This window comes from Sorex fumeus, unplaced genomic scaffold (genome assembly GCF_029834395.1).
Source record: "Sorex fumeus unplaced genomic scaffold, SorFum_2.1 ptg000063l, whole genome shotgun sequence".
Lineage (NCBI taxonomy): Eukaryota > Metazoa > Chordata > Mammalia > Eulipotyphla > Soricidae > Sorex > Sorex fumeus.
The window spans coordinates 83,839,002-83,866,333 of NW_026606120.1; the positions used below are offsets into that span (position 1 = coordinate 83,839,002).

Genomic DNA, 27,332 nt, shown 5'->3' on the forward strand with positions numbered 1-27,332 from the left:
CAGAGCCAGGAGGAACCCCTGAGCACCTCTGGGTTTTGTGGCCCCCAAACCCACCCCCCCAAAAAATATTTTCAGTTCCATATAGACATTTCCTAATTATTTCTGTGGCTCCGTTTCATTTCTGCTCAAGCGACCACTACTTCTGCTCTGTTCTGGCCATGACCTGACGATTTATGACCAATTCATCTCTGCCCAGCTCCTACAAGGAGACACTTCAGAGGTCCTGCCTCTCGTTTCCCACTTCTGCTCCTAATTTTCCTATACTACACGGGGTCTGCCATGGTCAAGGCTCTTTGTTTTGTTTGTTTGTTTTGCTTTTTGGATCACACCCGGTGATGCACAGGGCTTACTCTTGACTCTGCACTCAGGAATCACTCCTGGCGGTGCTCAGGGACCATGTGGGATGCTGGGGATTGAACCAGGGTCAACCTCGTGCAAGGCAAACATCCTACCCACTGTACTATCACTCAGGCTCAGCAAGGCTCTTTGGAGCTCGCTTGCTTGCTTTCTGCCTGCTTGGTGACCTTGCACTGGATCCAGATGGACACAGCGTCTTATTCCGACCGCTGCAGGCTCTTGGGGGTTGGCCAGAGAGGAAGATGAAGAAAGCACATCGCCTCTGAGTGTCTCCGTGGCCCTGTCTCCTGGAGAGGCTGCCGTTGGCTTTGGCGGGCGTTGAGCCCTCTGAGTTGGAGGCTCAGCCCACTGTGTCTCTAGGTGCCTGGTCACTGTGTCTTTTCCTCATTTCCCCTCCCCACGGCGGGGGGGGGGGGGACCTGAGTCATCCTTGCTGCTTCCTGCTCTCCCCAGGTCCCTCTCTGTCCTGCGGAGCCTGGCAGCCTCTGCCTGTCCTCAGTGAAGGGCAGACCTGACACAGTCCTGAGTATATGATCTGCTGCCCCCCACCCGGAGGCACCCAGGGGATTCTCCTGAAACTCTCGCTCTTGTTTCCTTACAGGCAAATGGCATCTTGGGCACCACGGCTCCTATCACCCCAACTTCCGTGGTAAGAATTCTTTGTGGGATTTGTTACTGGGGAAATCAAAATAAAAGATCTCACGGTGTGGCAGGACTCCAGGGTTAATCTGTCCTGCCTCTAGGGGGCGTCTCTTCTGGTTGAGATCATTTCTGGTGGGGAGAGGGATGTCACGGGGGGCGGGGGGGGGGGAGGGTGCGTTTGAGGGTGCTGGGGTTCCCCCTGGAGTTCACAGGGTTTGCCTCTGTCTGGCTCCCCTGGGGGTGAGGCCCTTTCCCCTCTGAGGCCCTGTGGCCCGTTGTGAACACTGGTCCAGGAACAGAGAGCTGGGGATCAGGGGGTCTGGGGGGGCTGGAACTCCTGCTTTGCATGTGGCGGACCTGGGTTCAAGCCCCAGATTTAGCCCATGATGCTCTGGGGCTCCCTGAGCACCACCAGCCCAGGTTTGACCTTCAGATGAAACTAAAATGAAGCAAAACAGAAAAATCTAAAAGAGATCGCCCCAGCAGGAACCTAGCCAGGATCCTGTTTTATTATTATTTTGTTTTTGGTTTGGGACTACGACTGGCAGTGCTCAGGGCTTACTCCTGGCTCTGCATTAGGGAATTACTCCTGATGGTGCTCATGGGACCCTGTGGGGTGAAATCCAACCCAGGTCTGTTGCACACAAGGCAAGCGCCCTACCCACTGTGCTCTCTCTCTGGCCCCTGGCCGTGAACTTGGCCTTATGATGTTCTCAGCTTCTCACTGTCTCCAGCTTTCCACTCTGTGGCTTTGGGAAACAGATCAAAGAGATGGCTGCCTGGTCCAGGGGTCAGCAGTTCACATGCTTATTGATGAGCACTCTGAAGAGCCACATCCCTGAATGTGGAAGGTGTTTCCAAGGCATGGTGTGTGTTGCTGCTCTCTGCTCCCAATCCATGTGGACACCTGCACACCTCCTCTTCAGGGCACAGTCTCCCTGTCCCCTGCCCTTCTAGTCTGCTCCCCCACCCCACTGTAGACACACCTGCTGCAGTGCTCTGGCTTCAACCTCAGGAAGTTTTGTGCTTGAGGACAGCTCTTTTTTTTTTTCTTTTTGGGTCACACCGGCAATGCACAGGGGTTACTCCTGGCTTTGCACTCAGGAGTTACCCAGATTGGCCGAGTGCAAAGCAAAAGCCCTACCCGCTGTATTGCTCCAGCTCTTATATTTTAATTTTATATATGTTTTCTTTTTGGGTCACACCTGGCAATGCACAGGGGCTACTCCTGGCTCTGCACTCAGGAATTACTCCTGGTAGTGCTCAGGGGACCATATGGGATGCTGGGAATCGAACCCCAGGTCGGCCGTGTGCAAAGCAAACGCCTTACCTCCTGTGCTATTGCTCCAGTCCCTGTCTCCAAGCTCTTACACGTGCCTCTCTCCCTCTTGGCCTTTTTTTTTCATGGTCTACTATCCTGGTTCTCTTCCACATTTCTTACAGTTCAGTCTCGATACTCATTTTTTTTTTTCTTTCTGAGGGACTGTCTGCTGAGAGCGGTGTTTATTGATGCACCCTTTAAAGCATCCGAGATGCAGTAGATTTTTCTGCAGTCCAAATGAGTCCATCCTGGCACTGGGTGAGCTTAATGGTCTGTGCTTCCTCCCTCTCTGGGTCATTTTAATCATCCAATGTTTTGCAAATCTGGTCTTAGAGCCAGGCGATCCGAAAAGTGTTTTTGTTTGCATGCAACGAAGGGCTATTAACCAAATCCTCTTTTAATTAACTACTTCATTGTGGGAAACTAAATTTTTGTCGTGGAGGCCAGAAGGCAGTCACATGGAGGGGCTAAGCAGTTGCTTCTGTTGCAGGTTTTGATTACTACTTTGGAATCCCCTACAGCCACGATATGGGGTGCACAGATACCCCGGGCTACAACCACCCGCCCTGTCCAGAGTGTCCGCAGGGCGATAGAGCACCGAGGTACTCAGTCCCCTCCAAGGCTTTTGTTTTGGGCTCTAGGGTGTGAGAGAGAAAGAGAGAGAGAGAGAGAGAGAGAGAGAGAGAGAGAGAGAGAGAGAGAGAGAGGAGAGATCGATCTAAAGGGGGACAGGTGAGATGAGACAGGAAAAAGAGCTCGAAGCCTCTTTAGAGCAAATATAGACAAATCATCTACAAGGAATTAAGACAACAGCGTTTAGTAGTAAAACAACTTTTTTTCCTTTTCTTTCTTTCTTTCTTTCTTTCTTTCTTTCTTTCTTTCTTTTTTCCTTGCTACACCTGGCAGTGCTCAAGGATTCCTCTCGCTCTGCATTCAGGAATCATTTCTGCTGGGCTGGGGGGATCATATGGGATGCTGGGGATGGAACCCAGGTTGGCTGCATGCAAGACAAGCACCTACCCACTGTACTATCGCTCCGACTTCGTGATAATACAGCTTGTATTCGTGAAGTTCTTTTATTGGGGTGTCCCACATTCCTTGGACCATTTGACTTAGCTGGGGGGAGCCTGGTGCTGCTGAAGTGGGGTCAATAGGCCTCCATCCTCTGCCTCCTGGCCTTACTCGTGGAGGAGGGAGAGGGAGAGGGAGAGGAAGAAGGTGAGGGAGAGGAAAAGAGAGAGAGAGAGAGAGAGAGAGAGAGAGAGAGAGAGAGAGAGAGAGAGAGAGACAGGTAGGCAGACAGACAGGACCTCAGTTTCTCGTGACATTGCCAGAGCAGTTGGGCTTGACCAGGAACACAAGCGTCTCTTGAGAGGAAGTGGGAGAAAGTCTTCGGTGGGTTCTGTGTGGGAGGAAGTAGCACCCGGAGGGGTGTGGGCTGCAGGAATCTTTCCTTGAGACAAGGCAGACCACACCGCCAGCCCCATGTGCTCTCCACACAGCGGGCTCCGGGGGCACTGTTACACGGACCTGGCCCTGCCTCTCTATGAGAACCTCGACATCGTGGAACAGCCCGTGAACCTCAGCAGCCTGGCTCAGAGGTATGCTGAGAAGGCAAGCCAGTTCATCCAGCAGGCCAGGTGAGCCCTGCGCCCCGGTTCTTACCTTCCCTCCCACCTGCCACACCCCTGACCCAGCTCCTAACACCCTGACGCTCTCACCTACAGTGTCCGCCAAACCCACTGCATGGACCCTCATCCTAACCCCAAGCCACCTACTCCAGCATTCTCTGACATCAGTTCGCTAACTCTAGGCCTAGCCTTAATCCTTCCTTCACCCTAACCCTGGCACTCAGGACCCTAACCCAAATCCTAACCCTAATCCTAACCACCACAGTGTCTGCTGCACTCACTACATGAACCCTAATCCTGACCTTAATTATAACCTTATTCCTAGCCCAGCTGCAATGCCCTCTGAGCTCCGTTCACTAAACCTAATCTTAACAGACTAGTATGTGGGGTCTCTAACAAGTTTGGTCTGTATGTGGGGGGAGGGGGGAACAGGGGATAGCTGGGGATGCTGCCCCCTCAGGCCAAGGTGAGGGAGACTGCCAGATATCAGGGATTCCTGATGGTGCCCTCACTGTCGATGTATATACAGATGGGGGTGGTCAGTGCCTGCACAGACCCACTGCCCACTCTGCTGCCCCACCCCCGTGCTCTTCCTGATCCCTCCTACCTACTCTTGGCCATCCTCGGTGACCCCTTGTGCATTGTCTCAGCTGATCCCGAAGATTGCAAAGTCCCCAAGAATGGGGGAAGAGTTTCCAGTTGGTGTGGAGATATTGCTGCAGCTGCAGCCTGGCTGGGCTAAAGCGTGCGTGCGTGTATGTGTGTTTGTGCATGCATGTGTGTGCATACATGTGTACATGTGTTGCATTCATATGCATGTATGTGTGTATGTGAGTGCACGTGTGTGCATGCATGTATGTACGTGTGTGTGCATGTGTACACGTGTGCATTCATATGCATGCATGCGTGTATGTGTGTGCGTGCCTGTGTGTGCATGCATGTATGTCCATGCATGTATGTGTGTGTGTGTGTGTGTGTATGTGTGTGCGTGTGTGTGTGTAGACTTGAATCCTGGCAACCGGTCACCGCTCCTTGGAGGTGTGAGAAGCCCCCATTGGGGCCTTTTTTACAGAGAAGGTCAGCAGGGCATCAGGACAGCACCAGAGTCCTATGTCCTCAGAGACAGTGGTAGGGCAGCTTCCAGGCCTTTCTGGAGGACACTGGTGGTTTGATCCCCATGGTTTATGGCAGAGGGTGAAGACTCTTTCCTGTTTGAGAAACGGGCAGTCCCTCATTCCCTGGAGTTTGGAGATGGTCTCGGGCCCTGCTCTCTGGGGTGGGAGAGTGGGTGGCGAGTGGGGACTCGGCACCCTTCTTGGCAGTGCCTGGAGCAGCCCCCAGTCCCGGGAGGGGTCGGGTGAGGAGCTAGCAGGGACTGGGGCCTCGGGGATGGTTTAATGTTCGCTCCGCTGGGGCCCGGTGCTACTCAGCCACAGGTTAATCAGTTAAAAGACAAATCACTGCACAATCTCCTTATCATGGGGGAAAGGTGAGGTCTTTGCTAATTTATTATTAGCGAATCAGTTATTAAGTGAATAGTCACATGAATCCTGTTGGCTTTTAACTCGGCAGAAACAGTTCTCAGACGTGCTGATTTTCTTCTGATCTGACTTGCCAGTTTGTCCACACTTTCCCTGGCATCAGCAGAAAAGGCCCTGGCCTGTCTCTGTCCCTCAACCCCCGCTCTGACCGCCCCCCACCGGGAACTGCTTGTCAGAACTTCCAGGGGCACGCAGGAGGCTACGTATGGTCCCCTGAGCACTTCTGGGAGAGCAAAATCGAGCACCACTGGGAATAGCCCTGAGACATGGCCCCAGTGGCCCTCTGGTACTCCCAAACTCCTCAAGCTTTTAGCAAGGGCTCCTGTGCTCCCTGGGAGACATACCTGCTCCCCTAGGACTACTTGAAAATTTCTTCTCCCGTCTTCCACTTTGACCTATAACCTGTCAGGCATATCCTTGGTTTGATTCTAATTTATTGTTCCTTGGGCCTTCTGAGCAGCTCCTGAGAGACTTGGCCAACCGGACCAGGCGGTTCAGGGGCCCAGCTAAGATGGGGACTGCAGGGCCACGCCCCCGGTGTTGGGGATCAGACTTGGGTCCCCGCACATGCTGGGCACTCACCCCTGATCCCAGGACTATCGCCCCAGCCTCTTAATAAGAATTTGTTTGTTTAACTCCAGCTCAGGGTTGACTCCTGGCTCTGTGCTCAGGGATGGCTCCCAGGGATGCTCAGGGATTATAGATGGTGACTGTGTGTACGGCAAGTGCTTTAACCTGATATTATTGCTCCAGCCTGATTTTATTTTTTAAGTTTTTTAGAAGTCTTTTTTTGGGGGGGTGGATGGTTTTGGGGGCCACACCCTGTGTTGCTCAGGGGTTATTCCTGGCTCTGCATTTGGGAGTGATTCCTGGCGGTGCTTGGGGGGGGACCCTATGGGATGCCGGGGATCAAACCTGGGTCGGCCATGTGCAAGGCAAATGCCCTCTCCACTGTACTATCATCCAGGCCCCTATAAAGCAGATTTTTAGCTAGCCATGCCGTGTTGTTCAGGGTGCGGCGGGAAGCAGTGCACCATGGACTCACTTGTGGGGCGTTTCCTGCTGCAGGTGACACAGGTATAGTGTGATCTCAGAGTCAGAGGTCAGAGGTGATGGTCAAAGCTAGTAGAATAGAGGCCGGAGCTATAGTACAGCAGGGAGGGCATTTGTTTTGCAGCAACCGACCCGGGTTTTATCCCTGGCATCCCACGTGGTCCTCAGAGCACTGTCAAGAGTAATTTCTGAGTGTAGGGCCAGGAGTAACCCCTGAGCATCGCCAGATGTGACCCAAAAAGCAAAATAAATAAATAAATAAATAAAGGAGAAAAAGAAGTAGAATTTTTCAGTTGTGGTTTACCCTGAGGACAGGCTCCCTTTGTTCCTCCTATAAGCCAAGTTGTCGTGAGTGGGTAGAAAGCCATGTCTGGGGATGGTCACTTCCAGGGGGCAGATGAAGGCGCTTGCTCTGGGTGGGCCCAGAGCAGTGCCAGCAGGCCCAGGGCGACCAGGGCCACATGGGCTCGAGACAGAGTCTCAGCATGGGGTCCCTGTGCAGGACACAGCCCACACAGCTGGACCTGCTGTCCTCTTGCAGAACAGGGAACAGACCTTCGAAACCAGCCTGAACCACGAGAACTCTGTGAGGAAGCAAAGTGTTTAGCTGGAGCTTCCAATCACTGAGCCCTGATTTTGTATCTACATAGAACCCCTATTAAATTAGACCTAGTGCTAAGATTATCACATAAAACTTACCTTTCTGTGCTCTAACTTAAATTCTTTTTTAAAAAATATATACTTTTTTTTAACCACACTCAGTGGTACTCAGGACTGACTCTTAGCTCTGCATGCAGGGATCACTCTTGGTGGGCCTGATCGCTCAGGAGACCATTCGGGGTGCCAGGGATGAAACTGGGGTGCAAGGCTAGCACCCCATCTTCCCCTTCTCACTCTGTAGCATTCCCCTTCGCCCCATTCCAGAACTTTCCAACCCCCTAAATGGAAACTCCATCTCCATTAACCCCTGGCTCCCCATTCTCCATGCTCCATCCTCCACGCTCACGCCCACGGGTCTCCCTCTGGGCTCTGACCTCTGACCTCCATGAGGACCTCCTAGGCATGGGATCATATTTGTCTGCACCCTTTGGATTACTTCACAAACCGTAATGTCCACACTCCTCCCTGTGGTTCCATGAGAAGCTCTTGAATCCTTATATAATTTTCATGAAGTGACATCTAAGTAGCCACACCCGTGACCACTGCCCTGGGCCACACAGCTCAGAACTGTGGTTGAGCCATGGCAGCTTCCCACGGGGATAGCTGGCCAAAAATATAATCAATCCAGGGGGTGAGACACTTACTTACTTGCCTCGCCTGTGGTGGGCCTTGGTTCAATTCCCCGGTGCCACATCTGGTCCCTGAGAAGGCTCCACTCCTGAACACAGAGCCAGGAATCTCCTCTGAGCCACACCAGGTGTGGGCTGGAATAACCCCAGAGGGGGACATCTGCGAGAGATGCCTATCCCGGCACTGCTGTCCTGTCCCAGATTGCTGAGTGCAGGCACCGGCCCAACTCTTGGGTCCTCCGAGTTTGGGGACTGGGCCTGGCTGGTGAGGCTGCTGGGGCCGGCAGTGGTGGCAATCCACCAGCTTGAAGTCAGATCTGTGACGGGGAGCTGGTGAAGAAAGCCACCTGCAGCCTTCCCTGGATACACACATGATTGAAACCTGTACCACCTGTCCCCTCTGCCTCCCCCCCACAGCCCTCCTTGGGTTGTTCTGAGCCACTCAGGGGGCTGCTGAGTCAGGGTCCGGGCAGGAAGACCCGGGTGCTGAGCGCGTCTCTGTCTCTGCTTCCGTTGCAGCGCCCGTGGGAGGCCCTTCCTGCTCTACGTGGCCTTGGCCCACATGCACGTGCCCTTGCCCAGGACCCAGGGCTCCGCGGCCCCCGGAGGGCCATACGTGGCAAGCCTCCGGGAGATGGACGGCCTGGTGGGCCAGATCAAAGACAAGGTTGACCACACGGCCAAAGAAAACACGTTCCTCTGGTTTGCAGGTGAAGGAGTCAAACCCAGCCAGCCTTGGCGAGATGGGCCCGATAATCCCGGCACGGGCCCGGCGCACGGGCAGTTTGCTCCTGGTGTCCCATTGAACGGCTCAAGGGCCTTACTTGGGGGGAGGGGCAGGTGCTCCCCCACTCTGGCGAGGGCTCATGGGCTTAAATTCAGAGCCACGTCCAGTGGGACCCCAGAGACTAAGCCTGCCCCCTGTTTGAACAGAGAGCTGGTCCCCTTGGACTGATGATACCCCTCTGCCTTTTGTTCTTCCTTGGCCTGGTGACCCCTGGGGTTCCTGTGGCAGCTCTGAGCTCTCACAGTACCACGGGTCCCAGACATCTAAGTGCTGATTGTCCCCCAGTGACCGCCTCATGTATTGGTGCTGAGCCAGTGAGTCATTTAAAAGGTCTACAACCACCCCCCGCCTTGGGGCTGGAGCAATAGCACGGCAGGTAGGGTGTTTGCCTTGCACGCAACTGATCCGGGTTTGATTCCCAGCATCTCATAGGGTTCCCTGAGCACCGCTGGGAGTAATTCCTGAGTGCAGAGTCAGGAGTAACTTACCCCCGTGCATCGCTGGGTATGACCCCCCAAAAGAAAAAAAAACCATAAAAGGTCCACCCTTGGGGCCAGAGCAATAGTACAGTGGGGAGGGTGCTTCCCTCACACACAACTGACCCGGGTGCCAACCCTGGCACCACAGGTGGCCCCTGAGCTCTGCCAGAAGTGACCCTTGAGTGCAGAGTCATATGTAAGTCCTGAACAGAGCTGGACTCACCCACCCTCCCCCCCCAAAAAAAAATAAAACAAAGGGTCCACCAGGTGTAGGGCGTCTGAGATGCGCAGTAAAGGGTCCGCCAGGTGTGGGGCACCTGGGATGAGCAGCGCTACTCTCCTCCGACTGGTAGTGACCTGGGTGTGAATCTATAGCGTTCTTGCTGGGACAGTGGCTTTGTCCACTCCAGGACTGTCGCTTCCACTGCAAAATTGAGCCCTGGAGTGATGGGACAGTGACTGAGGTGCTGGCCTGGCCTGTGGCCCACCTGGGTTCAGTTCTCCCCCAGAAGTCATCCCTGAGCTCAGAGCCAGGAGTGAGTACAGAGTGCCGCTGGGTATGGTTCAGCAGTAAAAAAATGACTCTCACGCTCTCCCAACCAACCCAGCAAACTGAGCTAATAAGGAAGTGCTCCCCACCCCGCATGCTGGGCTTACGGGTGCGTGTCTGCGTGTCTGTGAGACCTGGCACATTGGTGCTGCCCCGAGACTCAGGGCTCATGGCAGGAATGCCAAGGTGCGGCCTACGTGGGGGAAGGACCTGCCCTTTGCACGGCCCTGGATCCCATCCCCTGCACAGCCCGGGCTCACGGTGTCAGAGGCGGAAGGACTGGCTGAGTGGCCACTCACCTGCTGACCAGACTGTGTTGATTTTCCCATTTCCAGGAGACAATGGCCCCTGGGCTCAGAAGTGTGAGTTGGCCGGCAGCGTGGGCCCTTTCACCGGATCCTGGCAAACTCGCCGAGGTAGGGGTCCCGGTTTTGGGGGTGGGGCTGGGGGTCCCCTGGCGGAGTCCAGGCGGGGCTATGGGGGTGTCTGGTTTTGGGCGGACTGATGTGAGCCCAGGATATGGTGGTGAATGTCGGGAAAGGAGCTCACCAGCTCCCTATGCAGGGGGCTTGAGAAGCTTCAGCTGGACCACCCAGAAGCCCCCCTGGGGTGAACCCCCTTCTCCCAACACGCTTGTCCAAGGTCCATGGCATGCTCTGCTTTGTGTGTCATCTTGTGTTTTTTCCCTCTCTCCTTCCTTCCTTCTGTTTCCTCTCTCAAAAGTCATGCCTCATCCAGAGATAGTGCCCAGATACCCCAGGGCTTTGGGTTTGAAGTTTGGGGATGCTCAGGAGTTACTCCTGGCTCTGCACTCAGGAATCATTCCTAGTGATGCTCAGAGCACCTAATGGGATGCCAGGGATGGAACACAGGCCGGCCATTATAAGGCTAATGCCCTCCCTGCTGTACTCTCTCTCCACCCTGGAGCAAGATCACCACGTGCAGATGCAGGAAGAGAGAGGCTCAGAGAGGCTCAGAAACTCCCCCAGAGTCACCCAGTTTGGGAGGAGAGAGCAAGTCTGCCCAGCCCCCCCCCCCCAATTCCAGCAGGTGATTTTCTCACTGCACTCCCCCTCCCAGTCTTCTCTCTACTTCATGCCCTTCAGGCCCCGCCCATCTGCTCAGGGAAGGTTCCTCTACCTGGACACACACACACACACACACACACACACACACACACACACACAGCCCTCCTGCTCCCCCCACAACACCCTGCTGAGAGAGAAGCCCACGCTGGGAACAGCGTGACCTTGTGGGTCAAACACTAGTAAACTCTGCATCAGTCTAACGCCTACAGATGTGTCTTCAAAGGCACCGCAACATCGGCCAGTTGCATCAGGACGGATGATGTAAATATGCCCAGCACGGGAGGTCTTTAGGACCCCAAAATAGTTGGACATTGCCCAAGGGTCCAGCAAGAGAGCAAGGTGAGCTTGAAGGAATGATGGCATCTTCCCTTAAAGGAACACTGTGTGTGTGTGTGTGTGTGTGTGTGTGTGTGTGTGTGTGTGTGGAGAAGGGGGGAATAGAAGGGAGCTGGGGAGATGGTTCAAAGGACTGCCACGTAAACTTTGCATGCTGGAACCTTGGGTTCAATCCTTGGCACCCACGGTCCCCTGACCCTCTCCAGGTGTGGCCCCAGCACCGCCAAAAAATAAAAAGGAGGGGCCACCAAAATGATGCATGCTATTGGCTGAGAAACACTTCAGTGCTTTTTTTTTTTTTCTGGACTTTTTGGCTTTTTGGTCACACCCGGCGATGCTCAGGGCTTAGTCCTGGCTCTGCACTCAGGAATTAACTCCTTGGTGGTGCTCGGGGGACCCTATGAGATGCTGGAGGTCGAACCCAGGTCTGCCACAGGCAAGGCGGACGCCCTACCCACTGTGCTGTCACTCCGGCCCCACTTCAGATACGTTTTTGGTGAATGAGGCAGATTCCAAAAACATTAAGGAACGTTCTGTTTGATCGCATAAAATGAATATGTACTCTTGGAAAAGTCGTGAAAGAAGCAAAGGTCATAGAAAATGAGCAGCAGTTCACGCTAGGGAGGTGGAGAGTTTCAGCGGTCAGGCTTGTGACTGAGGTTCTCTGCCGGGCAAGTTCAAGTTCCCTGGCTGCCAGGAAGTAGGGCTTTCCCCAGCTTAAAACAGTTGACTTTGCAGTCATCTGGTGGCTGGAAGCTGTTTATCTCTGATGGTTATGGGATCCGGCGGGTACCCCCGAGGCTCTAGCCCGATCCCTGCTACCCACCCCCAAGAAATCCCCCCCACACCCCTAAAAAATGTCAGTCTGACCTAAGAGATCTGTTGAGGTGGGCCTGGGGGAGGTGACTCCCTGCTGTCCAGCTCTCTTTGGAGTCAGGGTCCCGTGCTGTCCTGGGGTCCGCATCCCCTACCCTCCCAACCCCGTTTCCCAATCGTCCAGCAGAATGTAGTGACCACCGAGAGGTAGGAACTTTGGTTCATCTCTGGGCAGTGCTGCTGGTTAGTTTGATTTGTTCCCGAGGTTTCTCCAAGGGGGTCCCCGGCAAGCTGGACTGGGAGAGGCTGCAGGGACCATGGCCAAAGCTGGCGTCTGGAGACTGGAGTGGAGACTGAGGGGTACGGAGTGTCCACTGCCTCCAGCTCCGAGGCCAGGCTGCTTCCCCGTAGGGGAGGTGCTGGGGGGATTCTGCCTGGTCTTCTCTGTTGCTTCCCTCCAGCTCTGTTCTGGGTGCCAGAGAGAGAGAGCTGGTGTGGGGAAGCCTCCTAAGATCGGTCGTGGGAGTGCAGGGGTGGAGGAATATTTGCAGCAGAGGCCTGGAGAAGGGCGGGTGGCACCAGCTGAATCTCCTCCTCTCTGCACCCGGCCTGGCCTTTCCTCGGACCTGATTCCCCCTACCTGAGACTGAGTCTGGACTCCGAACCCTCCACAGTAAAGTCCAGGGTGCAGGGGGGCCCCCAGGGAGGTAAAAATCTGGCTGCTCGGTGGGAGGCAGGCTGTTTCTGAAGAGGATGACCTCTGACTGCTTCTCTGAGGACCTTATCGCCCCCACCCAACTCTCAGCCTCACCCCCCCCCCCACCTCACCAGAAGGGGAGTTTTGAAATCCGTGAATCACGTTGTAGTGGGTGGATGGAACTCTTTTCTTTTCTTTCTGGGTCACACGTGGCGATGCTCAGGGGTTACTCCTGGCTCCTGCACTCAGGAATCACTCTTGGCGGTGCTTGGGGGACCATATGGGATACTGGGAATTGAACCCCGGTCGGCTGCATGCAAGGTAAAAGCCCTCCCCACTGTGTTATCACTCCAGCCCCGAGGGAAGAATTTTACCCTCTGCAGAGCTCCTGTATCTGCCAGGCACTCCCCCCACCTCTTGCGTGTTGTTGGGGGCTCACACCTGACATGACTTGTGTGCTTCTCCCAGCCTTTTGCTCGGTGGTCATGCCTGGAGGTGCTCTTGTATAGAGCTGGCTCACCCCTCCCCCACAAACCTTTCCCCCATGCTAAATGGAGGCTGAGCTCATTGGAGGTTATTTTTGCTTTTGGGTTTTGGGGGCCACACCTGGTGATGCTCAGGGCTCGCTCCTGGGGGTGACTGAGGTACCATGCAAGGTGTCAGGTGTGGAAACTGGATTAGCCAAATGCAAGACGAATGCTTTATCTGCTGCCCTGTCTCTCTGGCCCTACTTTAAAAAATATTATGACGGGGGCATTGTCCAAACCTGGGGGTGTTAGGGCTCGCTTGTGCTCAGGGCCTCTTGGGGCCTATGTGGTAGATAGACGGTTGGACCAGGGTCAGCCCCTGCAACGCAAGTGCTTTAGCTGCTGTGCTATCTCTCCCGCCCAGCCCTTTGAACCATCCCTTCCTTCTGTTAGCCACTCAACAAACAGCCCAGGGGCCAGAGCAATAGTACAGTAGGAAGGGTGATTATCTTACATGCGGTCGACCCAGGTTCAATCCCTGGCATCTCATATGGTCCCCAAAACACTGCCAGGAGTAATTCCTGAGAACTGCCGGGTTTGACCCAAAAAGACACAAACAAAAAACCAGCCCAGTCTTTGCAATGGGGCAGGAGCAGTGCTGGCATTCAGAGCCATGAAGTGTGGCATTTAGGCCCCACCAAGTCTCGAACCTTCTGATGCTAGACCTGTGTGTGGTCCTGCTAGCTCCTGTGAGTAACGCAGCACCCGGAAACTCACTCCAGACTCATTCCAAACCTCTCGGATAGGACAGTCGGGGATTAGGGCCCACTGATCTGAGATTTAACAAGTCCGTGAAGGGAATTTGGAAGCGAGTTACAATTTGGCAAGACACTGGCTTCCGAAGGCTCCTTACAGTCCAGGTAGAGTCCAGGTCCTTCGCCGCATGTGAAAGGCTACCAAAGTCCCCTGGGCCTTGGGGGAGGGTGCTGAAGAGCCCAGCCAGAAAAGTAATGTGTCCAGCCCGGAAGAAAGGCCTGGGACAGGGGCAGGGCAGCTGCCTGGGCTAACGGGGTGAGAATCCCAGGGTAGCCTGGGAGTGGGGACCTCTTCCCCCAAAGGGAACGGGAGCAAGAAGGCTGCCCGAGGTGGGATTGGTTGGAAGCAGGGATTTGCAGGGAAGGGGGCTGGAGGCACCCCGGGGCAGTGGGAGTCAAGAGTCCGAGGGAGGGGGCTGGAGCGATAGTACAGTGGGTAGGGCATTTGCCTTGCACGCCTTGCATGTGGCTGACCCGGGTTCGATCCCCGGCATCCCATATGGTCCCCTGAGCACCGGCAGGAGTAATTCCTGAGTGCAGAGCCAGGAGTAACCCTTGTGCATCACGGCGTCTAGCCCAAAAAGCAAAAAAAAAAAAAAAAGAGTCTGAGAGAGAGTCTGAGAGATCAGGTGGAGGGGGACAGGGCAGCCGAGAGCCAGGCCAGCCTTTCCCTTTAAGGCTCAGATCTAAGGGAAAGGGGACTGCAGGAGGTTCAGAGGGAGGCGGGGACAGACTCTGTGACTCAGTGCTGCTGCCTTGCAAGGGTCCCGCAGGAATCCCGACCCGGTGATGCCACGGACCCCCGCACCAGGGGCTGAGCTCAATTCCGACAGCTCTGTCATCCAGGCCCTTGGGTATGCATCCTGTTTGTGGCTGTTCCATGGAGTTCAGGCTGTGTGGAAGCACCCACGAGCCCCATAGAAGCACAGTGAACACCAATGGACGAGCACCACAGCGAGGGCCCCTGGAGGTCTGTGCCTAGACTTTGGAAGAACGTGACATTGTCCTTCTGAAACACACTGTTGAGTAGACTGATGTCTCCTCCACCAAAACCATCTTAAAATAAATCTACTTCCTAGAAGCAGGTAGACCTCATAGAATATAAAAGGTATCAGGGTTTTGTTTCTTTTAGATGTTTTTATTTTATTTTCAGTTTGGGGGCCACGCCCAGCGATGCTCAGGGGTTACACTTGGCTCTGCACTCAGGAATTACTCCTTGCTTGGGGGACCATAAGGGATGCTGGGGATTGAATCCAGGTCGGCTGCGTGCAAGGCAAGTGCTCTACCCACAGTGCTATCACTCGGGCCCCAAGGTACCCATTTTTTTTTTTGTTTTTGTTTTGGGGCCACACCCGGCAGTACTGAGGGAATCCTGGCTTGCATGCTGGGACTGCTCCTGATTGGGCTGAGGGGACCATATGGGATGCTGGGGATCGACCCAGGTGAGCCACATGCAAAGCAAGCCCCCTCCCGGCTGTACTGCCTTTCTGACACCTGAGGTATGATTGCTTAAAGTGGCGGAAGTTGACCCCCAAATCAAGGTTACCAGAGGAGAGAAGGAGGGACAAAGGGACGGGTGGAAGGATATATGGGTGGGTATTAATGTTTGGCATTTTTGTTTGTTGGGGTGGGGGTAGGGTTAAGTCACACCCTGCAGTGCTCAGGGACTACTCTGTCTGTGCTCAGGACTCCCCCGTGGCAGGTTTTGGGGGGACCATATGTGGTACCAAGGTCAAACTGGGGTTTGTATAACCCCTGTACTTCAGCTCTTCTATTTGGGAGGAGGGAGGAATGGCCTCTTTTTTCTTGGACAAGTCAATGCCCTGAGCCTGTTTTGTTTTGGGACCACACCTGGCAATGCACAGGAATTGCTTCTGGCTCTGCGCTCAAAAATCATTTCTGGTGGGCTCAAGGGACCATGTGGAATGCCAGAGATCAAATCCTAGCCAACTGTGTGCCAGGCAAGCACCTTACCCTCTGTACTCTCTCTCCAGGCCTACAGGGCGAGTTTTACTTCTTTTTATATTTTGCTATTGGGGGCCACACCTTGCAGTGTTCAGGGGCTTTCTTCTGGCAGGGCTCAGGGACCTTCTAAGATGCTGGGGATCGAACCTGGGTCAGCCACGTGCAAGTCCCCTTGGGTCCTGAGCCTGTGCAATCTGCACAATCGTCTCCTCTTTGTTGAGCACCCCAACTGCTTTCCTCACCCACCAGCAACCTCCCACCCCCAAACCTTGAAGCAACACCACCTCCCCCACCTTCCTGCCTCCTGCCAGTGAAAATATTATTAGGCAAGGAGCCCAGCCCAGGCATTTCCTTCCTTTTTTTTTTCTGGCATTTTGCGTCACACCTGGCAATGCTCAGGGGTTACTCCTGCCTCTGCACTCAGGAATTACTTCTGGCGATGCTCGGGGACCATATAGGATGCTGGGAATTGAACCCAGGTCAGCCTCATGCAAGGCAAATGCCCTACCCGCTGTACTATTGCTCCGACCCCCAGGCACTTCCTGGACATGAAGTCTCATGGTTTCCTGCAGAGGCTGGTGTTGGTGACACCCCAGCCACCCTGATCACAGCCTGCCTGCAGCCCCCGCTGAGTGATCTGCCATGTTTGACCTCCTGTAGCTCAAAGCACAAGCCATGAGCTGGTCATCACTCATAGCCCTCTTCCTGTGGTTGACTCCTCAGCCGTTGGGAAATTCTTGTCTTGCCAGGAGCAGTTTTCAGCCCAGTTCTGGGGCACTGGTCTGGATGGTTCTAAGGCCCTGGGAAGGGCAGCGGGAGGAGGATCATGCTGACAGCTTTGGACCCCCGGGCTGGGCTGGGATCTCCCCTCGGTTTAGGAGCCCGGACCTCCCCTACCCCTCCCTGACCGTGTTTGCTCCAGCGTTGAGTGGCCTGGTAGATGCGAACCTTGGAAAGAGTCGACTGGGGGGTGCTGTCTTAGGGGGCCCCCAGCCCTGTGCTTGGCCTCTGCTGACCCCCAGGAGACCCCATTATTTATTTTTACTTTTTGGGTCACACTTGGCATTGCACAGGGGTTACTCCTGGCTTTGTTCTCAGGAATCACTCCTGGCGGTGCTCAGGGGACTATACAGGATGCTGGGAATCGAACCTGGGTCGGTCTCATGCAAGGCAAATGCCCTACCCACTGTACTACCGCTCCAGCCAAAGACCCCATTTTTTGGGAGAATGGAAACTGGTCCACGGTAGGGCACGGGAGAGCATGCATCATCCAAGGCCATCGTCCAAATCCTGGTCCTGGGAGCAATTTCTGTCATGCCAAGGGGCCACAGCCTTGCCTTTGTGGGCAAAGCACTGAAATTGAAGTGGGGCTTGGGGAGCCCAGATACCCTTTTCCTTCTTGGAGAGCCGGAAAGGCTGTATTTTCTTTTTTCTTTTTTGCTTTTTGGGTCACATCCAGTGATGCTCAGGGGATACTCCTGGCTCATGCACTCAGGAATTACTCCTGATGGTGCTCGGGGGACCATATGAGATGCTGGGAATCGAACTCGGGTTGGCTGCATGCAAGACAAATGACCTACCCTCTGTGCTGTCGCTCCAGCCCCAGGGCTGTATTTTCTTGGGAGAATCATTTCCTTTCCCTCATTCTCCAGAGCAACTTCTGGTCCACTGGCTACAGTTTTCTTTCTTTCTTTTTAAATTTAATTTTGTTTTTATAAAGTTGTTCACAATAATTTGTTACATTCAATATTCCAACACCAATTCCACCACCATCACACCTTCCCATCACACCACTATTTCAAATTTTACAACCACCACCCAAGCCTGCCTCAGTAGCAGGCCCTGTATAATTTATTTTGTATTGTTTGTTATGAATAGTTTGCTAAACATGACCGAGAAAAGATTCCTTAGAAGAAAGTGTGAAGATTGGTGGATCTCACCCTGATAAGAATTAAAATTCTTAAGATAAAAATAAGAGATTGCTAATATGTTGTTACAAGGTGAGCCTTGTGTGCTTATATATGTACGTATAAAAAATATATATTTTATATCAATAAGTTATTGATATAAAATATATAACATATATTTTATATATACATATATAGGCTGGAGCAATAGCACAGCGGTAGGGCGTTTGCATTGCGTGCAGCCCGCCCGGCCGAACCGGGTTCAATTCTTCTACCCCTCTTGGAGAGCCCGGCAAGCTACCGAGAGAATCTCACCCGCACGGCAGAGCCTGGCAAGCTACCCGTGACGTATTCGATATGCCAAACACAGTAACAAGAAGTCTCACAATGGAGACGTAACTGGGCCTGCTCGAGCAAAGTCATTGAACAACAGGAGGACAGTGTTTTGTTTTTTTTTTATACATATATATATATATTTTTTTTATTGAGATCAGTTGCCTTCTACTTTACATTCCATCCAATGTGTTTTGCTACTCCTGGTACATCAGTGGTATGGAGTATGAGAGTATGAGATGAACCAGGAATCCTAAAATTTTAAATAGGGTGATCTGGTTGGAGTTAGGTTTTTAACTAGATGGTGATTTTGGGGTCCGGAGGCATCTCTGCAGCTTGCTGATCTCTTCCAAGATGTATTTGTGAGTCTCTGGATCCTGGTTGATGAGCTTATATGGCCAGAGGCAGTGTGTGGGTGGGACCGCCAGGCTCTCAGATGCACGATGCACGGTGAGATGGAGGGAGGTTGGCTACAATTTTCCTCCTCTCCACCACCTGCCAAGATGGTGGTGGCCCTGGGCAACCACAAAGGGTTCTGGCCAAAGAAGAAGAGCACCCTGTGCCGCGGGCACGGCGGGAAGGCCAGGCAGGGCCGCATGTGGAAGGGGGTGTGGCCAGTGACCCGGTCTAGAGGGGGCGTGGCTAAGGGGCAGGCCAGAGAGCCCAGCAGAGCAGGGCATGGACTACAGGCATGCAGAGCCCTGCGTGGACCTGCAAGGTGGTGGTGCCCAAGGCTCTGCTCAGTGGAGGCCTGTGGTTCCTCGAGATCCCCTTGTGATGCCTCCCTCCCTGGGTGCCCGCACATCCTGCTCCAAGGGACTAGCCTTCTGGGCAGCGGGAAATGAGGAGACCGTCAGTGTTTTCACAACGAATAGGACAAACAGTACCCAGAGTCCTGCTTCTCTCTTCATGTCTCCGCTTGAGCAGCCACCTACCCCTGTTTCTGAGGGCCCCTGGTTCCCCAACCCCTCCTTCCCTTTCCTTTCCTGGACCAGCCGCAGGCTCAGCTGATGGGGTGAGACAGAGTCTTCTGGATCCGTCTGTTTGCCTCGGGCATGGGGAGGATGTTCCCTGGGGGGACCTTGGACTGTGCCCTGCAAGGATGTGGAGAAGCATCTAATGGGGGGGGGGGGCGGGGGGGAGTTACCAACACAGAGGGCATGAGATGCACACACAGTCCCAACACCTCATCCTCCACCCCCAACATCCCCCCTGCTGGAGGCCCATTTCCTCCCCGGGTCAGACCCTGCACCCTGTTTGTCCACCTCCTGATGACGCCTCTGTCTGGAAAGTCTCTGGTCCTGTTTGAAGAGCAGAAGGGCACCTTCCTGTCCCTGGGTGATGGAGGAAGCCTGCTGTTGCACTTGGCTTCTAGGAGACCTCAGTTGTTAGTGGCTGATACTGTCAGCCTGTTGCATAACTTTTCCCACTGGGAAGAAGCCGCATGCATCCCGGGGCTTTTATCCTGACCGGGGCTGGGGGTGAGGTGAGGAAAGGTCAGAGTGAGGCTGGGGGAGGGAGGGATCTGGGTGAGTGGGTGGGCAGGATGTTGGCTGTTGACACTGGCTGGAGGCAGGACCAGCAGAGGGGGACAGAAGTGGAATCGAATATCCTTTGGAACCTTTGGCCACTGGACTTGGAATGTCCCCATCACCACCCCGGGTCAGCCAGAGTCCCTGGCTGCCCTGTGGCTAGAAAACGCAGCCCCTGTGCGTGCTCAGATTTCGAAACCAAAGCTGCCACTTCAGCAGGTTTTAGAACCCGCGTTCCCAGGAGGTGTGCCCTGTGCAGGCGACAGCCACACGAGTCCTGGCCGGCGGAGCGGGTACTGCCTGCCACCCCACCGAGGTCCAGCAGCATAAGGGAGCCAGAACTCCCCAGTGAGGGCCTTGTCTAGTGACGCCAGAGTCAGGAGAGATGCAGGTCAGGAAGGCTGAGCTCACCATGGGCTTCCTCAGGCCAGTGCCGCTGCCTCCTGTCTGGCCTCAGGTCATTCTGCTGAGACTTGTTTCCTGTTTTTTTTCGGGGGGGTCACACCCGGCGATGCACAGGGGTTACTCCTGGCTCTGCACTCAGGAATCACTCCTGGCAATGTCAGAAAGTCATATGGGATGCTGGGAATTGAACCCAGGTCAGCCGTGTGCAAGGCAAACGTCCTACCCATTGTGCTATCACTCCAGCCCTCTTATTTCCTATTTTGACTGCATGTGTTGGCATTTTTTGAGTGGGGGTGGTGTTGGTGGGGGCAAGGGGAGGTGCTATGCCAAAGGCCTTGTTAAAAACCTTTTTTTGTTTTCTGCTTTTTTGGTCACACCCAGAGATGCACAGGGGTTGCTCCTTGCTCTGCATTCAGGAATTACTCCTGGTGGTGCTCGGAGGAATATGTGGGATGCTGGGAATCAAACCCAGGTTGGCCGAATGCAAGGCAAACGCCCTACCTGCTGTGCTATCGCTCCAGCCCCTGAAAACCTTTCAATTCATTATCTTAGGTAACCTTTCTTGCCAAGGGAGACCGAGACGGAGAAAGTCTGCCCAAGAATTTCTTCTGCTGAGAAGAAAGTGTGCGCTTTGCATACAGGCATCTTGGGTTTGATCCCCGGCACCCCAGAGATCCCCAAGCCCACGCCCTCCCCGGGAACAACCAACAAGCAGTGAGCCAGGAGTAGCCCCCAACACCACCAGATGGAGACTAATCCTGCCCCCCCAAAGACAAAGAATCCCGGGGGCCAGAGAGAAGGTACAGCGGGGAAGAGGCTTGCCTTACACATGGTAGACTCTGGTTCAACCCCTGACAGTGCCAGGGAATCCTTTGAGCATTGCCAGAAGTAACCTTAGCACAGAGCCAGGAGTGACTGACCTCTGAGCACTGCCAGCTGTGCCCCCCCCCTTCTTCCGGCACCTCCCCCAAGAAAAGAATCGTGCTCAAGGCCACATGGGCAGAAAAAGTAACCTGGAGTTAGGCGCTGAGAGTTGGCACCAAGGGTCCCTGCTACTTCGCAGACATTTCTCCAGCTCTGCCTGTCAGCGTCTGGGGCCAGACTGTCTCGGGGTCCTCCTGCTCAGAAGCGTTTCCAGCACCCCCACCCTGTGGCCTCTGTGACTCAGTAAAGCCTGGCGCTCGTGGCCTCCCTGGGAAAGCCCGGGCCTGAGCCTGGGCTGCCCCAAGCTTCCTCGGCCCCATCCCAAGGCCCCGTGCGATGCCATCGCATTTCCGTCGCCAAGGAAGATCAGGCAAGCAAGCTTCATGAATCATGGTTCTGTTTATATTTTGGTTGCCGAGGCTAAATATTTATTGCTTTAAGTAAGAGGCTCTGCCTTAATTCAAGTCATAACTAACCACAAGTGCCCTGGGTCGCCTCCCCCTACCCCGGGCTGTGCACTCGTCCACACCAGGCCTAGCACAGGGAGCCCTCAGACGCTGCCCGGGGCTGCTGATCAAAGTATTAAGAGTTATCACATATACCTTTGGAAATCAAAAGTGCAGAGACGTTTAATTTATGGTCTTATCGAGGGCTCTTATATAATTTCTGTGATTCACCTTTGTGATCCCGTGGCATAGGGACAAAGGTGTTGGCAATATTAGAACCCCGATTTGAAAAAGACAGGAGCCAGAGTGATAGTACAAGCGGGGAGGGTGTCTGCCTGGCATGCGACTGGCCTGGGTTCGATCCCCGACATCCCAGATAGTCCTCTGAGCACTGCCAGGAGTAATTCCTGGGTGTAGAGCCAGGAGTAACCCCTGAGCATTGCCAGGTGTGACCCAAAAACCAAAAAGAAAAAGAAAAAAATAGGACATAAGCCACATTGTGTCTTGAGATGCATTGCATGTGTCTATCTCCAGATATATCTACCTCAGCCTCCTTCCAGAAAAGGACCCTCCTGGTGAGCGATGAGGAGTTTTAGGAGGTAACTGATGAACAGACCCACTCAGCCCAACTGAGTCCCACTGTCAGGAAGGGGACCTTGGCTTTGGGATCCTTTGAAAACTCCTCTTGGGACTGGAGAGAACACTGAGCACAAGCTTTGCATACAGGAGCCCCCAGATTTGATATCTGTCCCCAAATGGTCCCTGAGCGTCATGGCAGCAGCCCCCTACACATTATTAGATGTAGACCCAAACAAAAAAATTAGAAACTCGGGTTGGGAGAGATAAGCAAGGTGGTTCAAATTCTGCTGAAGCCAGGAAGATGCAGCCTGTGTTGACAATACCCAGAGACCTCCCCCCGCGTTTTCCCCTCCTGAACCAGCCACATCGAGGGGCTTCTCCCTGCCAGCCTTCTCCTCTCTTTCCCCCGGTACCGGGAGATTTGCATATGTTCACCCTAAGAACATATCAGCGTTTGATCTACTGTGTATCCCCTGACCCGCCAGCTTCCAGCCCTCCTGAAACGGGACAGACACAGAGACAGGGTGAGGGGTGAAGGAAAAGGAATCTGGGAGGTCGGTCTGTGACACAAGAACAACATGAAAGAGGCTGAAGTGATAATACAGCGAGGAGGGCTTTTGCCTTGCCTGTGGTGAACCTGGGTTTGATCCCCAATATCTCATAGGGTCCCCCCAACACTGCCAGGAGTCATTCTTGAGTGCAGAGCCAGGAGTAACCCCTGAGCATCGCCAGGTGTGAACCAAAAAGCAGAAAACATAAACAAAATCAAAATAAAAGAACAACATGAAAGATGGGGGCCAGAGTGATAGTACAGTTGGGAGGGTGTTTGCCTTGCACGTGGTGGACCTGGATTCAATCCCCAGCATCCTATATGTTTCCCTGAATATCGCCAGGAGTAATTCCTGAGTGCAGAGCCAGGAGTAACCACTGAGCATTGCTGGGTGTGGCCCAAAAAGCAAAAGGCAGAAACAAAATCAAAACAAAACAAAAGAACAACATGAAAGGTTGGGGAAGACAAGAGGTTAGGGCCAGAGTGATAGCACAGTTAGGGAGGGCGTTTGCCTTGCATGTGGCAGGCCCAGATTCCATCTCCAGCATCCCAAATGGTCCCCCAAGCACTGCCAGGAGTAATCCCTGAGCATCATCGGGTGTGACCCAAAAAGCAAAAAAGCAAGAACAGGAACAAAATCAACCCCCCCCCCAGGACAATATGAAATATTGAGGAAGACAAGGGGCGCCCCAGTGGGGAGACCAGAGAGTGCAGGATCCCCAAGGACAAAGCTGTCCTTCTCCCAGACTCGGCTCTGACACCCAGGCTCTGTGTCTGATGCTCTGCGAACTGCCGGTGGACCCCACAAGGCCTGCGTCATGGATGCAGTCTTCCCCTGATCAGGCTGAACAAGCACGTGTGTTAGAATAAGGTCCCCCACAGTCAGGCCCATCGATGGGCTTCGTGTCCTGTTCCCACCCCCAGGCCCAGAGGTCTCATGCCCCAATAGAGCAGAGTACAGCCTGAGTTGGCTTCTCCCCATGGACCCTGAAGCCATGTGGGCGCTGTGCCCCACTGCCCCCCAGCTGCTATCTGGCGGGGGGCACTGCTCTATGTGGGTGACTCGTGGGCCCTGAATGTCCATCAGAGAGACACAATTCCCGCTGACCCCCAACCCACACAGGAAGCGCATCTTGGGGCTATTTGTGGACCAGGTCAAAGGGCATCCCATTTAGCCTCCAACACGCCACTCGGTTTGGAGAGCACCCCCACCCCCCACCCCACCCAGCACACTACACATCCATCCGTACGGCACGCGTTGTTCGGTGTTACGTTCCTTCCTCCGACACTTGGGGGACTCCCCAGCCAGTTAGGAGAAAATCCCAAGAATGCCGAGCATTTCCCTTGTGGCGTGTGAGGCCAAGAGACATCAAAGGTTTGGGTTTGCAGAGCGACAGAAGCCTTGGCTGAGGGGGTGCCCCCCACCCCTCTCGTCATCGCTTCCTTCTTCACGCCGGCCAAACCCGGGGGAGTCACTGGAGCGCGGGGAAGGGTGAACCGCAGCCAGCCTCGGCCTTGGAAGAGCCTCTTACACGCTAACTTGGTGGAATCTTTGGCTCCCGCGAGCGGGAGGGTGGGGTGGACGAGGGGGTGGAGGGCTGGTCATGGTTAGTTCCATGCAACATGTCTTCAGGATGTTTCCATAAAACATGAGCTCATTGCTTCCAAGCCGTCATCGTCCTTCGATCGGTGGTCCCTCGAGGCGGTTATAAAAATAACTCCCTGAATGACCTGAGTGGAAATAAATAGATTGGACGGCGATTGTTTTTACCTCCCCTCGAGCGTCTGGAGGCATTACGAAGGCGCCCGCAGCGTGAGAACAAGTCGTTAATTCAAGGAAAGGCAACACAGTGAACTGAAAACAAAACACAACTCTCAGATCCATGCCTGGTCAGTTGTTGGGCAGATCAAAGAGGCGGAAGAGTTTCCTCCCCAACCCCCATCTCCCTGCCCCTCCTCAGTAAGCCTCATGGATGATCAGCATGGTCAGTATGATAGAAAGCAGCGTCCCTGGGGTCAGAGCCATAGTCTGTGGGGGCAGGCATGTGTCTTGCATGTGGCCGACCCAGGTTCAAACCCCGGCTCCCATATGGTCCCCCGAACACTGCCAGGTGTGATCCCTGAGTGCAGAGCCAGGAGTAACCCCTGAGCATCGGCAAGTGTGGCTCTAAAAGCCCCACCCCTCAAAAAAAGAGAAAAAAGTAAAGAGAAAGAAAGATTCTCTTGTGCTGGGTGCCAGAGTGAGGCAGCCCCATGATATGGAGACCCAGGAGACCTCCCCCGAAAGACGGAAAGTGTCAGGAGAGAAAAGTAGATGATTCAGTTTAGTGACGAAGACAACGGCTATATCTAGTTAAAGAGCATCTTCCAAATCACTAATGCTCGCCCGTTCCCAGACATCAGCAGTGCCTATAAGAAGTCACTCCCCGTAGGCCAGAGCTATAGGCCAGCGGGGAGGTTGTTTAGCCTTGCATGTGGCCAACCCAGGTTCCATCCCTGGCATCCCATAAGGTCCCCCAAGCATTGTCAGGAGTAACTCCTGTGCATCGCTGGGTGTGACCCAAAAAAAGGAAAAAAAAAAAAAACAACCAGAAGTCACTCCCCACGGGCCCAAGTGATTGTCCAGCAGGGAAGGCATTTGCCTTGCATGTGGCCAATCTGGTTTCGATCTCTCGCATCCCATTTGGTCTCCTGATCCTCACCAGGAATGCAGAGCCAGGAGTAACTCCTGACAATAAATAGAAATAAAAAAGAAGTCACTCCTGAAGGGTAATGCCCAGAATCTCTTGGAGAGGTCCAGGAGAGAGGGCCCTTGTCCCTGATCTGGAGAATTTTAACCGCCTTGCACAAACTCTCTCTCTCTCTCTCTCTCTCTCTCTCTCTCTCTCTCTCTCTCTCTCTCTCTCTCTCTCTCCCCCATCTTCTCTCTCTCCTCACAGGGGGAAGTTCAGCCAAGCAGACCACGTGGGAAGGAGGCCACCGGGTCCCGTCTCTGGCTTACTGGCCGGGCACCATCCCTACCAATGTCACCAGTATGGCCTTGCTAAGGTAGGAGAGCCCAAATTCCCAGAGTGGGTGGGGTGTAGAGAAGAGATCCTTACGGGGTAGGGGGTGGGGGCAGCCGTCTCTCCGCTCCCTGTCCCTCTGCTGCCCTGGGGTCATCTCTGTGCCAAAGGCCTGCCTGGGGAGGGGACAGGGACCCTCTCTTCAGACAGGGGCTTCCTCTCTGGGTTCCCTGTACCTGCTGTTAAAGGGAAGCCCCCCAGGAAACCCAGGACTGGAGCATAGGCCCAGAGCTTGAGCGTTGGTTATAGGTGGTTAATTGTAGATGTTAGTCGTAAATGATCAGTTGTAGATGATTAGTTGTAGATGATTAGTTGTAGATGATTAGTTGTAGATGAGTACTTGTAGATGATCAGTTATGATGGTCAGTTGCAGATGGTCAGTTGTAGATGGCCAGTTGTAGATGGCTAGTTGTAGGTGGCTAGTTGTAGATGATCAGTTGTAGATGATCATTTGTAGATGGTTAGTTGTAGATGGTCAGTTGAAGATGATTAGATGGTTAGTTGTAGATGGTTAGATGTAATTGATCAGTTGTAGATGATCAGTTGTAGATGGTTAGTTGTAGATGGTCAGTTGTAGTTGCTTCTCTGCTGTTCTCTGTGGTGGTGTCTGGCCTGCAGACTCAGCCTGGGTGGGTGGTCCAAGGAAGCTGCCCCACCCTGAGGTGTGCTGAGACCCGGGTTTGTGGAGTAGAGGGGGAAGCTCAGTGCAAAGGGAGGTGAAGAGCCCTGATAGCCAGAGGCAGGGATTGCCCTTGGGGGGTGCCAGGCAGCACACAGGCCGAGACCCAACCTGGACAGGGTACCCAGGCTGGCGGGAAGTGGCGTGAGAGGCGCTTTTCCCGGGGCTGACTCGGCATTATGCAGTCAAGTGTCTCGGCCGGCCAGCAGGCCAGTGACAGTGGAAACGGGGAGCTGTCTTTCTTCTTGGAGCACGCACCCTGGGAAGTTGGCATCATCTGGGGGACCCCCGAGGTGGCACCTGACTGGACGATGGGGCGGTTTCAGGAATCTCAGGGACCATGTCTGGGTAAGGGGTGATCTTTGCGGGAGGCCCCTGGGAATTGCAACTGCCAGGCCCTGTAGGGCACTTTGGGGTTCCACCTCTGTCTGGGCCGGAGCAGACTGGTCTGTCTCCACGGAATCAACCTCCTTGTTATTTCCCATTAGTCTGTGGACAGGACCGCAGGCAGCTTCTTCTTACTGCCTGGATACCTCCGAGGGATCGCTGGGACAAACCATCTGCCCCCTGGCCCTCTCCCTGCCTGCCCCATCCGTAGAACCCAGTCCCTCCCCAGACAACCCTTCTTTCCCGTTACTTCCTGTCTGCAAACCCATTTTGCTTTGGATCCACACCCAGCTGTGCTCAAGGGGTCACTTTGGGCAGTGTCACAGGGTTGTAGGTGGTGCCCTGGATCAAACCAGGGTCAGCCATGTACAAATAAGCACCACCCCCTCCACTCCGAGCTATCTCTCCAGCCTCAAGTCACACCCCCTTTTCCTCCCCTCAAGTGACCCCAGCTTCTAGGGGCATCCACCCTCCCCTCACCCCTTCCTTTGCCCTGGGATGGCCCTCACCTCCTCTACCCCGAGGAAGCCCAGAGCGTTCTCTCTTCCCTCCATGTGAGTCTTGGGGTCCGGACTGCTGAGTTGGGGGCAACCCCCCTTCTGCTGCCCGGTTGCCCCCCAGAAATGGATTCTTAAGAAGAGCATGAGGGTCCAGGCCGGGCTGGTGTCGGTTTCCTGTGTGGGGGTCCCTG

The 27,332-nt window shown here is 54.2% G+C and overlaps 1 protein-coding gene across 1 annotated transcript in view; it reads left to right on the plus strand.

Moving 5' to 3' along the window:
• The window catches only part of ARSG (arylsulfatase G), a 75,994-nt gene that overhangs the window by 37,695 nt on the left and 10,967 nt on the right, over positions 1 to 27,332 (plus strand). The window contains exons 4-9 of the mRNA XM_056127921.1: positions 959 to 1,006; positions 2,811 to 2,922; positions 3,823 to 3,960; positions 8,354 to 8,544; positions 9,986 to 10,066; positions 25,450 to 25,558. Coding sequence (XP_055983896.1) covers positions 959 to 1,006; positions 2,811 to 2,922; positions 3,823 to 3,960; positions 8,354 to 8,544; positions 9,986 to 10,066; positions 25,450 to 25,558 — 679 coding nt within the window. The remainder of the gene's footprint in view (positions 1 to 958; positions 1,007 to 2,810; positions 2,923 to 3,822; positions 3,961 to 8,353; positions 8,545 to 9,985; positions 10,067 to 25,449; positions 25,559 to 27,332) is intronic.